The sequence below is a fragment of the Orycteropus afer genome, unplaced genomic scaffold (genome assembly GCF_000298275.1).
Source record: "Orycteropus afer afer isolate SDZICR_OR568_19922 unplaced genomic scaffold, OryAfe1.0 scaffold00142, whole genome shotgun sequence".
Lineage (NCBI taxonomy): Eukaryota > Metazoa > Chordata > Mammalia > Tubulidentata > Orycteropodidae > Orycteropus > Orycteropus afer.
The window spans coordinates 2,813,278-2,827,494 of NW_006921729.1; the positions used below are offsets into that span (position 1 = coordinate 2,813,278).

At 52.4% G+C, this 14,217-nt stretch overlaps 1 protein-coding gene across 1 annotated transcript; it reads left to right on the forward strand.

The window, feature by feature from the left end:
• The first annotated feature begins 516 nt into the window (after nucleotides 1-516).
• Nucleotides 517-13,983, forward strand: VILL (villin like). Its single transcript, XM_042781637.1, has 19 exons — nucleotides 517-579; nucleotides 746-820; nucleotides 1,082-1,278; nucleotides 2,575-2,683; nucleotides 3,912-4,022; nucleotides 4,318-4,517; nucleotides 4,887-4,965; nucleotides 5,067-5,165; nucleotides 5,781-5,919; nucleotides 5,997-6,097; nucleotides 8,324-8,461; nucleotides 8,534-8,692; nucleotides 9,187-9,366; nucleotides 9,926-10,071; nucleotides 11,153-11,297; nucleotides 12,543-12,728; nucleotides 12,908-12,973; nucleotides 13,179-13,448; nucleotides 13,870-13,983. Exons 1-19 carry the CDS (start codon nucleotides 517-519, stop codon nucleotides 13,981-13,983), a joined length of 2,577 nt encoding a protein of 858 aa, XP_042637571.1.
• The last annotated feature ends 234 nt before the right edge of the window (nucleotides 13,984-14,217 follow it).

Sequence of the window (14,217 nt, forward strand, 5' to 3'; positions counted from 1 at the left end):
TATAGGGCAGTTCTGCTCTCTGTCCTATAGGGTTGCTATGAGTTGGATTTGACTCGACAGCAAAGAGTTTTGTCCCTGATTACAGAGTCTGTCCCTGCCTGCAGAATCTGTTCCTATTAGCAGAGCCTTTGCCTATCTCTAAAGAGGTTCTATGGTTCTGGGCATTCTCTCCATATGCATAACCCATCTGTCTACAGATATTGTCCCTGACCACAGTATCTCGTGTCTATCTGCACAGCCCATGTCTAACTCCCCACTGTCTGGTTGCAGAGCTGTTCTATACCTGCCCACAGGACTCAGACTAACCACAGACAAAAACTAAGGCCCTGTTTGCAAAGCCTCTGTAGGCCAGTCTGCAATGCCTATCCTGGTTTGCTGACATGTGTCTACTGAAAGTGCTTTGGAGAGCTCAAGGTGGGGAGAGTTCTCGCTTGGAGTCCAGAGTACAGGTGGCCTCCAGCCTGAGAACTCTGGCTCTTGTTCCTCGCTTCCTCCCTCATTCCCACCTTACCTAGGATGGACATCGACAAGGACCTCCCAGCCATCGATGACAAGGTCCTCCACATATGGATCATTGAGGTGAGGAGCCTGACTACACAACAGAGATGATAGTACAGAGAGGGTAGGGTCTGTAAGATAAAGCCTCTCTCCTCAGCCCAGAGGTCCCTCCCCAACCCATCCCAGCTGGTGTTTTGCATGGATAAGAGGGTCTCCTCAGCTGTCACTGTGGACCCTTCTCTCTCAGAATCTGAAGATGGTGCCAGTACCTGAAAGGGCTTACGGTAACTTTTTCGAGGCACACTGCTACATCGTCCTTCACGTGAGTTATCTGGGGAGTCTGAGGGAGTGGCATGGGCTGAAGAGTCTGACAGCGGGACATTAAGTTACTCCCAGGGAAGGGGCAGGATGAAAGACACAGAATCACAGCTTCTAAATAGGCTCCTGCCTTGCAGAACGTCCCTTCTTCCTTCCCTCCCGCTTCATGATCTCCTGGGTTGGTGGAAGCACCTGCCCAATGCCTTCCCCCACCACGCGCGCTCACGCAGGCGCACGCACACAAACGCATACCTCGACTCACCAGAGTCCGAAGGCCACACAGGGGACATCGAGCGACCTGCACTACTGGGTTGGTGAGGCGTCGAGCACGGAGGCGCAGGACGCGGCGTCTACCTTTGTGCAGCGCCTACAGGAGGCGCTGGGTGACAGAACAGTGCAGCACCGCGAGGCGCAGGGGCATGAGTCTGAGTGTTTCCTGAGCTACTTCCGCCCGGCAATCATGTGAGCCCTGGATGAGGGTAGGGGGAAAGAGAGTGGAGGGTCAATGTGGACAGGGCAGTAAAATGGGGGCTCGAACTGGGACAGCTTTGGAGTGACTGTCTCCCCAATCCTGTGATGTATGTGTGGTGGGTTTTTTTTTTTTTTTGCTTGTTTTTGGTTTTGTTTTTTCTGTAACACCTTATTGAGATGCAACTCACGTACCGTACAATTTGCCCGTTTAAAGTGCATCATTTAGTGGTTTTTAGTATATTTACAGACTTGGACCACAATCAGTTTTGGGACATTTTCATTACCCAAAAAAGAAACCTCACACTATTTACAATCAGTCCCCATTTCCCTCTGTCACCACCCCCCCTCCCAGAGGTAGGCAACGCCCAATCTACTTTCTGTCTCTATAGATTTGCCTGTCCCAGACATTTCATAAAAATGGAATCATACAATGGGTGGTCTTTAATGATGTCCTCACTAAGCATATAGTTTTTAAGGTTCATCCAAGTTGTGTCATGTATAAGTACTTAATTCCTTTTTATTGCTGAATAATATTCCATTATATGGGTATACCACATTTTATTTATCCATTTATCAGTTAAGGACATTTAAGTTGTTTCCACTTTTTAGCTATTATGAGTAACCCTACTATAAACACACATGTACAAGTTTGTATGTGGACACGTGTTTCATTTATCTTGAGTATGCACATAAGAATGGACACCAATCTGGCCTTGAGTTTATTTTTATGTTACTGTGCCCAGTAAAAATACGTCTTTTGCTGTAAGTTGATTCAAATATTTTTAAAATTAAGAATTGCAATGTATTTGTACTGAACCATGGGAAATTGCCAGTATCCTACCATTTCAGTGTCATACGGGTGAACCTAATACATGCATATAGTATATACATAAACAGTCATGTATACATGCATATGCAAAAACATGTGCCACTCCCATATGTGTCACCTCCAGAGGGGCACACCCATACACATACATGAATATATATGTCCAAGCACACACATATATGCTTGTTGCCCACATTCCTCCATGCACTCGCATCTACACTCACATGCATAAACAGATACACCATATACCCCGACTAGTATGCACAAACAGATAAACAAATGCACATTAATGCCTCTACATGTGTACCCATGAACAGGTACATACATGTATTCACATCTACTCATGTCAATTAAACAGGCACATGCTTACCACCTATATGTGTACACGTGTGTACCCACAACTCACTCATTTCTGCACATAGCAGTGTGGACTTTTACATGAGACCCCATTCCATCCTCAGCTACAGGAAGGGAGGCCTTGCCTCTGGCCTCAAGCACGTGGAGACCAACATTTACAGCATCCGGAGACTACTGCATATCAAAGGGAGGAAACACGTGTCTGCCACAGAGGTGAGGGCCACCAGGATGCCACTTGACCCTTGACATCTGGGTTTAGTGTGGACTGAGCATAGGAAGTGCAGAGGTTTGCAGGTGGGGATGGGCACTACAGGGCAGGGGGTCGTCAGCATTCCCAGATGCCTGTCTTGAATGAGGATAGAGAAGGCAGAGCCAGGCTTCTACCCCCGCCTTGGCCACTGTTCACCTGATCCTGTCTGGTTTCCTCGTCTGTCTCATGGGCATATGAATAGCTAGAGAAGGTAAGGCAGCTGAGATGGAGGCCTAGATGGTCCTTTTAAGTGTCACAATGGGGTGGAGGTAGCATGATTTGGAGTGGGAGTGCACAGCCTCCACACTCTCTTACACTCATTGTCACACACACTGTCTTCCCACTGTTATCCCCAGGGCCACTCTAGTCCACATAGCCGCTTTGTGCAAATTAGAAAAGGTGCCCCTTACTTTCATTTGTCAGGAAATCATCACAAAATACTGATTTTGTTAGAACAAGACATTTTGCTGCCATCTGGCAGGAATTTGGTGCAATGAGCATTCAGATGTACAATATCTACAATGTAAAATATAACCCTTAAGTTGTGCGCCCACAGATGGACACACTTACACACATATGTGAATATACATGTCTGCCCACACTGTTACCTACAGATCTTGTGACTATACATTCTTGGCCATGCAAACCTGTTATTCTGGCCAAATTATTTATACCCCCTTTTACTCTCACAAGTACCTCAATGTGAATGATAACTATTCCTATTCATAGGTGCATGCTGTCCCACACAAAGGCACACACACACTGTCACCTATGAGTGCACACACTTAAGTCATATTTTATATGCCATCACATATGTATATGTATGATAGAGATACATGCACCCATTAGCATACACATGTAAATGTACACATGTACAGCTACAGGCACATATAGAAGTGTTACACTCAGCCAGGCACACCCTGTGAAATGTAGTCACACATGCCTAGACCATGCATAGTCATATCCATGAGTCACACCCTGAGAGTCAAATGGTCATACAGATGAATGCCTGCACACCCTGCCAAGTGGTGTCATGGTCATATGTACACCCAGCTGCATACAGCTCCATGCACATACCGTGACACACCCCAGATAAAGTCATGCAGGCAGAGACAAGCTGAGATACCCCTTGGAGCTGGGTTTGCTGGTATGACACTCCATCTCCTCCCCTGCTCCTCCTGACTCTGGCAGGTGGAGCTCTCATGGAGCAGCTTTAACAAGGGCGACATCTTCCTGCTGGACCTAGGCAAGGTGATGATCCAGTGGAATGGGCCAAAGTCCAGCATCTCTGAGAAGGCACGGGTCAGTATCTGCCCTAGGAATTAGAGGGTTGCAGGGCTTGGGGAGGGGGGTGGTCTTCCAGGTGTCCACCTTCCAGTCACCTTGAGGGGTGAGCTTGGCTCACTTCTACAAACTGAGAAGGACCTATTAAGTGCCAGCTGAGTCCAGATCCCACACTGGTGATGCCCCTGGATGCCAGGATGAAGGGACATCACTTCTCCCCTGACCCCAACCTTGCAAGTGGATCTGGGCTGGATTGTCTGAAGGGTGAGAGGGCACACTGGGGAAGTCCTGACCACCAGATGCTCTTTCCCAGGGGCTAGCCCTGACCTGCAGCCTCCAGGACAAGGAACGTGGTGGTCGTGCACAGGTTGGCGTGGTGGATGATGAGGTCAAGGCCCCCAACCTCATGCAGATCATGGAGGCTGTGCTGGGCTGCAGAGTGGGCAGTCTCCATGCCGCCATGCCCAACAACAGTATTAACCAGCTGCAGAAGGCCAATGTCCGCCTTTACCAGTGAGCAGACCTCGGGGAGGGAGGGGTGGGTGGAGAGCATCCATCATGACTGCAATAACAGTGTCTCTAGAAAGCCCTCCAGAAAATGCTCTTGGTTTTCTAGGACCAGCCACATGGGACCTTGGGCCCAGCCTGTACTCTTGCATGATATGTGGCTACCTGGCTGAGAGACCCTTTGTACAGACAGGGAAACTGAGGCACAGAGAGGGCCAGGGAGTTACCTAAGACTCCATAGCAAGACTGCAGTGAAGTTAGGAAACTCAGGACCCCAGCCTCCATTCCCTTTGTCTTGGGGAGGCTGTAGGAGGCTGAGATAGAGCCCAGCCAGGGAGGGGCTGGGCTGTCCACACCTGCATGCTTGTTTCTCAGTGTCTATGAGAAGGGTGAGAACCTGGTGGTCCAGGAGTTAGCAACCTGCCCACTGACCCAGGACCTACTGCAGGAGGAGGTAAGGCAGGCTGAGCTCCAGCCAACCCCACTCACCTCGAATCCACAACCCTAGCCCAGTCTTGGCCACTACTGACCAGTCAGTCCTACTCTTGCTCCCAGAACTGCTACATCCTGGACCAGGGTGGCTTCAAGATCTACATGTGGCAGGGACGAAGATCCAGCCTCCAGGAGAAAAAGGCTGCCTTCAGCCGGGCAGTGGTGAGGCCCTGGGGCCCTGTCTGAGAAGGACATAGCCCAGCCCTGGGGTCTAAGAGGGGAGGCAGCCCTGCCCTAGAATGCTAAGATGCTTTACTGCCCTGGCATTTGCACTGCTAGACATCTATGTCCTGGGAACTGAAAGAGGAGGTAGTCTTGTCCTGGGAGCTGGGAGGCCTGTCTGGTGATGGAGGACATGACTCTCACTGGGGTCTAAGTGAGAGACAGAATCACCCTGTCTGAGGGAGCAGACACTACTCTCCCTGGGAGCTGGGGAGGACAAGACCCCTCCCTGAGGTATGAAGGAGGATGTGCCCACCCTGGGAGCCTTAACCGAGGGGACAGACTAAACTGCACCCTGGAAACCATGTGTAAAAATAGGACATGGCCCTGCCTGGAGGTCCGAGGAGAGTACAGTCTGCACTGGCCGACCCCCTGCTTTCTAAGGCCCTTGGAGAAGTAGGTAGTGCCAGTCAGCAGTTAAGTGGGTTGTGAGCTCTGTTAATTAATGCTGCATGGGGCTCAGCTGGCCCTGCAGCCTAGGCAGGAGGTGTGGGGTGGAGGTTGACAGGAGCAGCAGGCCCTTGGGTTCCAGGCCTGACAGATCCCCCGTCCCAGGGCTTCATCCAGGCCAAGGGCTACCCGATCTACACTAATGTGGAGGTAATGAACGACGGTGCAGAGTCGGCCGCGTTCAAGCAGCTTTTCCAGACGTGGTCTAAGGACCAGGGCAAGAACAAGAAACTCGGAGGGATTGGTGAGTGGGTGGGGCAGGGCTGGCAGGGGGCTGGGACGGGTCAGAGGTGCCACTGATGCTGTCTGTCCCACTCCTAGGTAAACTGATACAAGTAAAGCTGGATGTGGGCAAGCTGCAGAGCCAGCCTGAGCTAGCAGCCCAGCTCAGGATGGTGGACGATGGTTCTGGGAAGGTAGAGGTAAGAGGGGAAGATGGTCATACAGGGTTGACTTCCCCTGTAGGTGAACGGCATGGCTGCTATCTAAAGTGACCCGGGTATACCCAGGTCACAGTGAGGAACATACGTGTATATACACACTCTCCTGACAGCCAAGTCATACACAGCCATGGCCACTCGCTTGCATAGCACTCACTCATAGGCACAGCATTTATAGCATACAACACACATGTAATACTTGGACACTTAACTTGTGCTCTGTTATCATATGTATGACACAGTGATATATATGTCATATAGACATACTTATACCTTGTAATTGCACATAATCAAAGACACACCCAAAACCAAACCCACTGCCATCATGTTGATTCTGACTCATAGCAACCCCATAGAAAAAATAGAACTCCCCTGTAGGGTTTCCAAAGCTCTAAATCTTTACAGATGCAGACTGCCTTATATTTGTCCCATGGTGTGGCTGGTGGGTTTGAACCACTGACCTTCTGGTTAGCAGCCCAGTACTTTAACCACAGCACCCACCAGAGCTCCTTCGAGACACTCAATCATACACAATCACAACCAAGTACACAACTGTACTTGTGTGCTTGTGTAATTGTACAAACTATGTCACTTGCGATCAGAGTCACACATGACCACCAACCCACAGAGACACACCAACACACACAAACAATCACAGCCCCATACAGTGAGCCACCAACACACAACCACACACTGTCAACCACTCACTCAGCTTGTGGTCTCAGCCCAGTGTTCTGGGAAACACACAGACTGGAGGCCACTTCTAGGCTCCGTACAACGTAGTGTATCTTGTGGGATGTCCATTGATTAGGGCCCTTGGTTCCTTTGGGCCTCAGACTTTTTTCTCTATAAAGTTAGGGCAGAAGCTGTGGTCCCACCTGGCACCAAGGCTAGTGTGGGGATAAGATGCTACGAGATTATAGGAACGGGACTGCTGGGCCTATGTGAAGGGTCCCGGTTCCTGAGGCAGGAAGGGATCAGAGGGAATAGTGTTTCTCCAAGATTTTCTTCTGCATCTGTCCTAATAGGAACAGACAGAGATGGTGAATGGAGAGAGGGAGGGAGGACACAGGGGCAAGGAGGGGAGACAAAGAGAGGGGAAGATGGGGGTGTGCAGGGACAGACAGAGAGAAGAGACTGAAAGACAGACAGAAGACAGAAGGAAGAGGAGGAGAGAGAAGAAAACAGGGTAAGGGCAAGAGCAAAGAGATGGAGGGTCAAGGAGAGAAAGTATAAACAGGGAGAGAGGACAGGGGCAGACAGGCAGAGAGACCAGGGGAGACAGGAAGTGAAGAGGTAGATGAGGAAGGAGAGAGGGCTCTCTGTCCAGGTGCCCCAGCAGGCAAGTGGAGAGGCAGGCAGAGAGCCTAAGCCAGGAAGCCTGGGTGGCACGTGGCTGAGACCTGCCCCTTCTGCAAAAGGCAAGATTCTAAATGTTCTGGTCTGGGGGAGACCTTCCCCAGAGGCAGCTGTCAGGCTCTGTGTGAGCCAGGATGCCCCCTCTTTGTTTCTGCCATGTGGCGGCACAGTCAGAGGGGTGGTGGTATCCCTGTTTCACAGGTAAGAAAAACTGACGCTCAGCAAGGTCTTGCTGCCAGTGTGGGGCAAAGCTAGGATTTGACCCAGTCTCCTGGCTCCAGACCACACTCTGTCACCCACAAGAACAACATATCACACTAACAAGTGTGAAGAAGGATTTTCCTTTCAGTCTTTGAACAGGCATTGTTTTATAAGTGACACTTGAAAACAGAGAATTTTTCTAAGAGCCTTGAGGCCTCACTTCCCACCTAGCTTCTGCTGCCCTGGGCATCGAGCAGCTATGCCAGGGCCTGTCTGCCCCTAACTAGGCTGTTGCTGGTAGGGCTGGGGCTGGCAATGGGCATGTGGCAGGGGATGGGCCCACAGCCTCTAAAGTCCTCACCACGAGTCTACCCCCAGGCACCACACCCAAACTCAGAGTCCAGGCTGAGAACAGACCAGCCCAAGGGTGGTGGGTCCCGTGGACTCAAGGGGAAGGGGGTCATCTGCAGATCCTTGCTCAAGCCCAGCATGAAGCATGGTGTGAGCCTGGAGCTGTGGGTGAGCCCCTCACTCACACTCATGAGGAATGCTTTGGAACAGTAACACTTACTGGCTATGCACAGGGTAGGTGGGCTGACCCAGATGAAGGAGCTACCCATAGTGATCAATGGGTCTCCTACCCCCTAGATGTGGTGCATCCAGGACTTGTGCAGGCAGCCGGTGGACCCCAAGCATTATGGACAGTTGTATGCAGGCAATTGCTACCTTGTCCTCTACACGTATCAGAAGCTGGGCCGTGTCCAGTACATCCTGTACCTATGGCAGGTGCGGTGACCTGAGGGGGTTAACGGGCACATACAGCCCAAGAGCTGAGGAGCTGACAGTGGGCTGTTACAGGGCCACCAAGCCACCCCTGACAAGATCAAGGCCCTGAGCTACAACGCCGAGGAGCTGGACCTCATGTACCATGGAGCCCTGGTACAGGAGCATGTGACCATGGGCAGTGAGCCCCCCCACTTCCTCGCCATCTTCAAGGGCCAGCTAGTGATCTTCCAGGTATGGCCCACCTGGTTGGCTCCTTCACAAACCTGTAGCCCTTACACACACATGCTAAGTAAGCCAGGGGCCTAGCTCTTCATGCCCTGGTCTCCTGGTGCTTGTCTGAGGCCTGGAAGCTCAAGGGTGACCCCTGCCTGAGTTCCTTCCACCAGACCCCAGAGCCAGGTGCAAAGCAGGAACACAGGTGAGGACACTGAGTTAAAAGGGAGCCAGGGCCCTACCTGGCCCTACCTACCCGCAGACAGACAAAGTCAGTCCCTACTTTCTCCTTTCAAGGCCTGGAGAGCCATGTCCTAACCCCTCAGCGACGGAGTGAGGGGTCCATTTAGAAAGGGCACTAGACGGACAGTATCCCCATACTCCACACTCAGAGGATCCGGAACATGGTGGTGGCTTAAAACCAGGGCCCCCTGAGCCCGAAGGCAATTTGTCCCACACTAGGGCAGGGAGGTGGTCCCCTTGCCTCAGCCTGAGGCCCAGCCCTCTTGTAGGGGGGCACAGGGCGCACTGGGAAGGGGCAGCCAGCATCTGCCACCCGGCTCTTCCACGTGCAAGGCACAGACAGCCACAACACCAAGACCATGGAGGTACCAGCCCGTGCCTCATCCCTCAACTCCAGTGACGTATTCCTCCTGGTCACCGCTGGCATCTGCTACCTCTGGTTTGGGAAGGTACCCCAGCACTCACCACTTAACTCACACCTGGGGAAGTGGTGTCAGGCAGGGGATGGGTCCACTTTATGGGGGATGTAGACTGTGAGTAGGGCCTCAGATAAGCATGGGGGGTGGAGGTGGGACAGGAGTCACAGTGTCTCCTCAGGAACTTGTGGAAAGTTACAAAGTGACAGGTGGGCCTAGAAGTCTAAGCGTCAGAGCCAGGCATGACCCAGGTAGCCTCTTCCCCTCCCCTCCTTCCTGCTTTGAACAAGGTGCATGTCCCTTCTCTTATCTCTTGGGGAGCAGAGGGAAGCCTAGTCCAGTTTACTGGTTTTCTCTGATCTTCAGCCTATACCATGAATGACCCACCCCTTCATCCTGTGCTCTGCTTAGATGGGGAAGCAGGCCTAGAGGGGAAGAAAGGGGGAGCCATTGTTCTTATGTGACCCTCCATCAGCTTAGGCCTCCTGTATCTCAGGTCCATCTCCCCACCCACCCCAGTGAGTTGAGAATATAGGACTGGAGGTGAAGCCCCCTCCCTGTGCAGGACCTCACCTAGCTCTTTGCCTGTCAGGGTTGCAGTGGTGACCAGCGTGAGATGGCACGGATGGTGGCCACTTTCATCTCCAGGAAAAACAAGGAAGTAGTGCTGGAGGGTCAAGAGCCTCCCCACTTCTGGGAGGCACTTGGGGGCCCGGCTCCCTACCCCAGCAATAAGAGGTAATGGGGAGGAGGGAGCATTCCCCTTACACAGGAGGAAACTGAGGCTTAGAGAGGGTGAGTGACTAATTAAGGGTCACACAGAAAGCTGGAGAGGCTAGACTAGAACCCAGGACTCCTGGCTCCCCACTTCGGGGGATCCCAAGAGCACAACCCACCCTCACGCCCCAGCCCTCAGTAGTAACTCATTTGGGAAAGATGCCAGGGAGAGCTGGACACTAGTGCCCTCTGCTGGCCAAATCTGCTTCCTGGCTCTCATTGTCACGTGCCATCAAGTTGGACCCAACTCATAGCGACCCCTCCTTGGGTTTCCGAGGCAGTATCACTACGGAAGTAGATTGCCCCATCTTCCTTTCGAGGAGTGGCTGGTGGGGCCTGGCTCTCAAGGATCCTCAAAAAGGCATCTGGCTGTTTCCTAACCACGTAGTCCACAGGGATCATGGTGCCCAGTGTGCATGTATACAGGGTATTACGATATGTGAGTATAGTGTGTGTGTGTGTGTGGTGCCTGCAGGTGTAGATGTGTGAGGTATGTAAGTGGGAAGTGTGTGTGGAGAAGGTGGGGCAGAGGAGAGTCTTAAAGGGAGTCCCAGGCTGTTCTCTGTATGTCTGTGGGGCCTGCTTTATGCACAGCACCCCACACTCCCCCAAGTCTTCTAAGCTTAGTGCTTAGAAGCTTAGAAGATTGTGCCCCTCTCCCTCCTTCCTGCTGCTCCTAAAGCGCCCTGTAGGGGTGGGCCAGAGCTTCTCCCATCCCAGGGAGGCTGGGCCTCCAGCTCAGACCTTCCCCACTAAGCAAGCTGTGCCCACTCCTGGGGAATCATGGTCAGCTGGAGTCACAGCTGGCTGGGGCTAGGTAGATCACCTAATCTGCTTTCCCCTTTGACAGAAAGGCCAGGGACAGGGTGGACCTGGAGTCAGTTGTAGGGTGGGTGGGGTTGGGAGGAGGCCCACACCTCCTATCCCCAGAAGTTGCTTCCTAGCCCCTAGGGTGGTGGCACCTGGGCTGGGCCGGCCTTGGCCCAGAGCTTGGCACCAGCACTCTCTGAATGCTCATGGCCTTGCTGTCCATGCTGGCCAGGCTCCCCAAGGAGGCCTCCAGCTTCCAGCCAAGACTGTTCGAGTGCTCCAGCCAGAGGGGCTGCCTGGTCCTCACAGAAGTGGTGTTCTTCAGCCAAGAGGACCTGGACAAGTATGACGTCATGTTATTGGACACCTGGGAGGAGGTAAGGCAGCCACCTCTGGGGTGTGGCTGAGGGGGTGTGTGTACTTGTATGAGCAAGTAACTGGGTGTGGGGGTTACTATGTGTATAACTAGCCATATGACTCTTATTGTGTGATTGTGTGCCTGTGTGAAGGCATGAGGCCATGGGTGAGACAATGTGATTGCATTTGCCTTTGTATATCTGGCTGTGGTCAAGTAACTAGTGCTGCGAGACCATGCTTGCGCACACTTGTGTGTGACTGTGACTGGCTGTCTGTGGGTGTGACTCTGACCCACTGTATTTGTGTGATGATGTATGTTTGTGAGTATATGTAATAGTTTTTCAGGCTACATGTAACTGGCTGGGTATGTCCCCCACATTAACTGAGTGTGGTGTTTATGTACAACTGTGTGTGACTGTGTGGCCGTTGTGACATGACTTGCTGTCTGGCTATGTGGTGAGGGATGATTGTGCGTCTGTGTAGCCATGATAATTTGTCATTATGCATAGGTGGGGCTGTGATTCTGCGTGAATGTGGTGAGGTGGCTTAGGGTGCCCCATCTCAGAGTAAAAGCCAACATCATTACTACAACCCACAAAGCCCTATGTGACCTGGTTCCTCACTCTTCCTGCTTGCTCACCCTGCTCATCACTATGGCTTTTTGTCCACAGAACATGCCAGCCACGCTCCTACCTTGGGGTCTTTGCATTGGTTGTTTCTTCTGGTTAGAACCTTTTCCCCTCAGACATATACAACTTGCCCCTTCGCCTTCAGATTTTGACTCAAATGTCATCTTTTCCATTAGGCTTTCCTTGATCCTAATTTAAAATTGCAATATCCCCCCCCACACACACACACGCCATCACACTCCTTATCCTCTTTCCCTGCCTTATTTTTCTCCATTTGATACACTACATATTTTATTTATTTGCTAATTTTTCTTACTCCCTCAAAAAATGAAAGCAGTTTGAGGGCAGGGATTTTTTACGTTTTTTTTTCCTGTTGCTGAATCCCCAGTGTCTAGAACAGAGCCCTGCACACAGTAGGTGCTCAATGAATATTTATGGATTGAATGCATGCATGCATGCCTGTGACTTAGTGTGAGTTTATGGAGGTGTAGAGATGGCAGCCTACTGTGTGTCTGGTTGGCAGGGGATGTGTATGTGGGTTTCTGAGACCATCTGATGGATAGGAGTGGGGAGGAGGTAGCCAGCTCCAGGCAGCCTCTCTGCTAGCTCCAACACCAGGTCTTCTATATGGTCCAGATCTTCCTGTGGCTTGGGGAAGCTGCAAGTGAGTGGAAGAAGGAGGCAGTGGGCTGGGGCCAGGAGTACCTGAAGACCCATCCAGCAGGGAGAAGCCCAGCCACAACCATCATATTGGTCAAGCAGGGCCTTGAGCCTCCTACCTTCACTGGATGGTTCCTCGTCTGGGACCCCTACAAGTGGACCGTGCCCAGCCCCACCGTAATCCTGGGCAGAGGGGCCTGCTAACAGCAGGATGAGGGAGGAAGCACTCCCATACCTGGGAACCTCCAGTGTGGGTGGGAAAGACCTGGCCTTGTCCTCAAGCCCCCTCCTGGGTCCCACTGGTGCCCCTCTCCTGCTCCAGCCCTGACTCTTGTCCCCAGAACAGCCAGCCCTATCAGGAAGTGGTGGAGCGAAGCCTGGGAGCAGTGTCTGACAAAATAATAGCAGTGAGTACTGGGGCCTCCTGGGCCATCCCCACCATGGTCAGTGCTCCTGGGCTTCTGAGCATGGTCCAGAATAGGCACAGGAAGGGACCAGACCCTGATAGATGGGAGAGACTGCAGTTGGGGGCAAGAGGGCCAGTGGGCTATGTGGCCACCCTGTGGGCTGCTCTTCCCCATCTTCCCCAACCTGCAGCCTCTCTCTGAGCAGGATATCAACAACTTCCGACTGTCCGACTCGCCGGGTGATGGCACAGTGAGGCCTGTGGCCCTACCGGCTCTCAAGGGCTCCCAAGACAACTCAGAGAATGAGCTGGAGCTGGGCCCCAAGGCAGGCAGTGCTAGCACCAGTACCAGCACCAGCACCAGCAGCTATTACAGCAGCCCCAGCTCCATGATCAGTGGGGTCCTGCCCCGTGAACAGCTAATGTACCAGGCTGCTGAGGACCTGCCAGAGGGCGTTGACCCAGCCCACAAGGAGGTGGGTGATGAGAGCCTCTGCCACGCATGGCCCCAGCACTTGTTGTTGTTATGTGTCGTTGAGTCGGACCCAACTCATAGCGACCCCTCCTTGGGTTTCCGAGGCAGTATCACTACGGAAGTAGATTGCCCAAACTTCCTTCCGAGGAGTGGCTGGTGGGTTTGAACCCCCAGCCTTCTGGTTAGCAGTCAAGTGCCTTAGGCACTATGCTACCAGAGCTCCTGGCCCTAGCACTAATGCCTCTAAAACTGGGCTAGCAGAGCCCAAGCATGGCCCACTGATGGAGGGGCTTCAGGCAACAGGCAGGCTGCCTAGAGAGGTGTACATTCTAGGTGAGGCAGTAGGCAGGCAGGTGTGGGAAAGCCTTGAGCCCTGGGATGACAGGCTTGGGTGACACACTTCCCCCTGCATCCACCTCCAGTTCTATCTCTCAGACTCTGACTTTGAAGATATCTTTGGGAAGTCCAAGGAAGAATTCTATAGAATGGCTAAGTGGAAGCAGCAGCAGGAGAAAAAGCAACATGGTTTCTTCTGAACTCAGGCCCCTGCCCTGCCAGTGCCACCTACATGCCCAGACCCCTGCTGCTACCCCCCCCCCCCCGCCCAAGGCTAACCTGAGCCCCTGGGAAGACCTGCTCACACCCCCACACATACACTCAGGATCCTGGGTCACCCCCTAAATTAGTCAATAAAAACGTCTGGTTCACACAGGTGTGGTATGTGTGGTCTCAAGCCTGGGTCACCCAAGAGGTCCACATTTTGGGAGACA

Bases quoted from the DNA above. Each gene is read 5' to 3' on its own strand.
- VILL (XM_042781637.1), top strand. From the start codon at position 517: ATGGACATCGACAAGGACCTCCCAGCCATCGATGACAAGGTCCTCCAC. The intron at 4,966-5,066 runs GTAAGGCAGGCT...TCTTGCTCCCAG, and splicing joins AGGACCTACTGCAGGAGGAG to AACTGCTACATCCTGGACCA. The intron at 9,367-9,925 runs GTACCCCAGCAC...TTTGCCTGTCAG, and splicing joins GCTACCTCTGGTTTGGGAAG to GGTTGCAGTGGTGACCAGCG.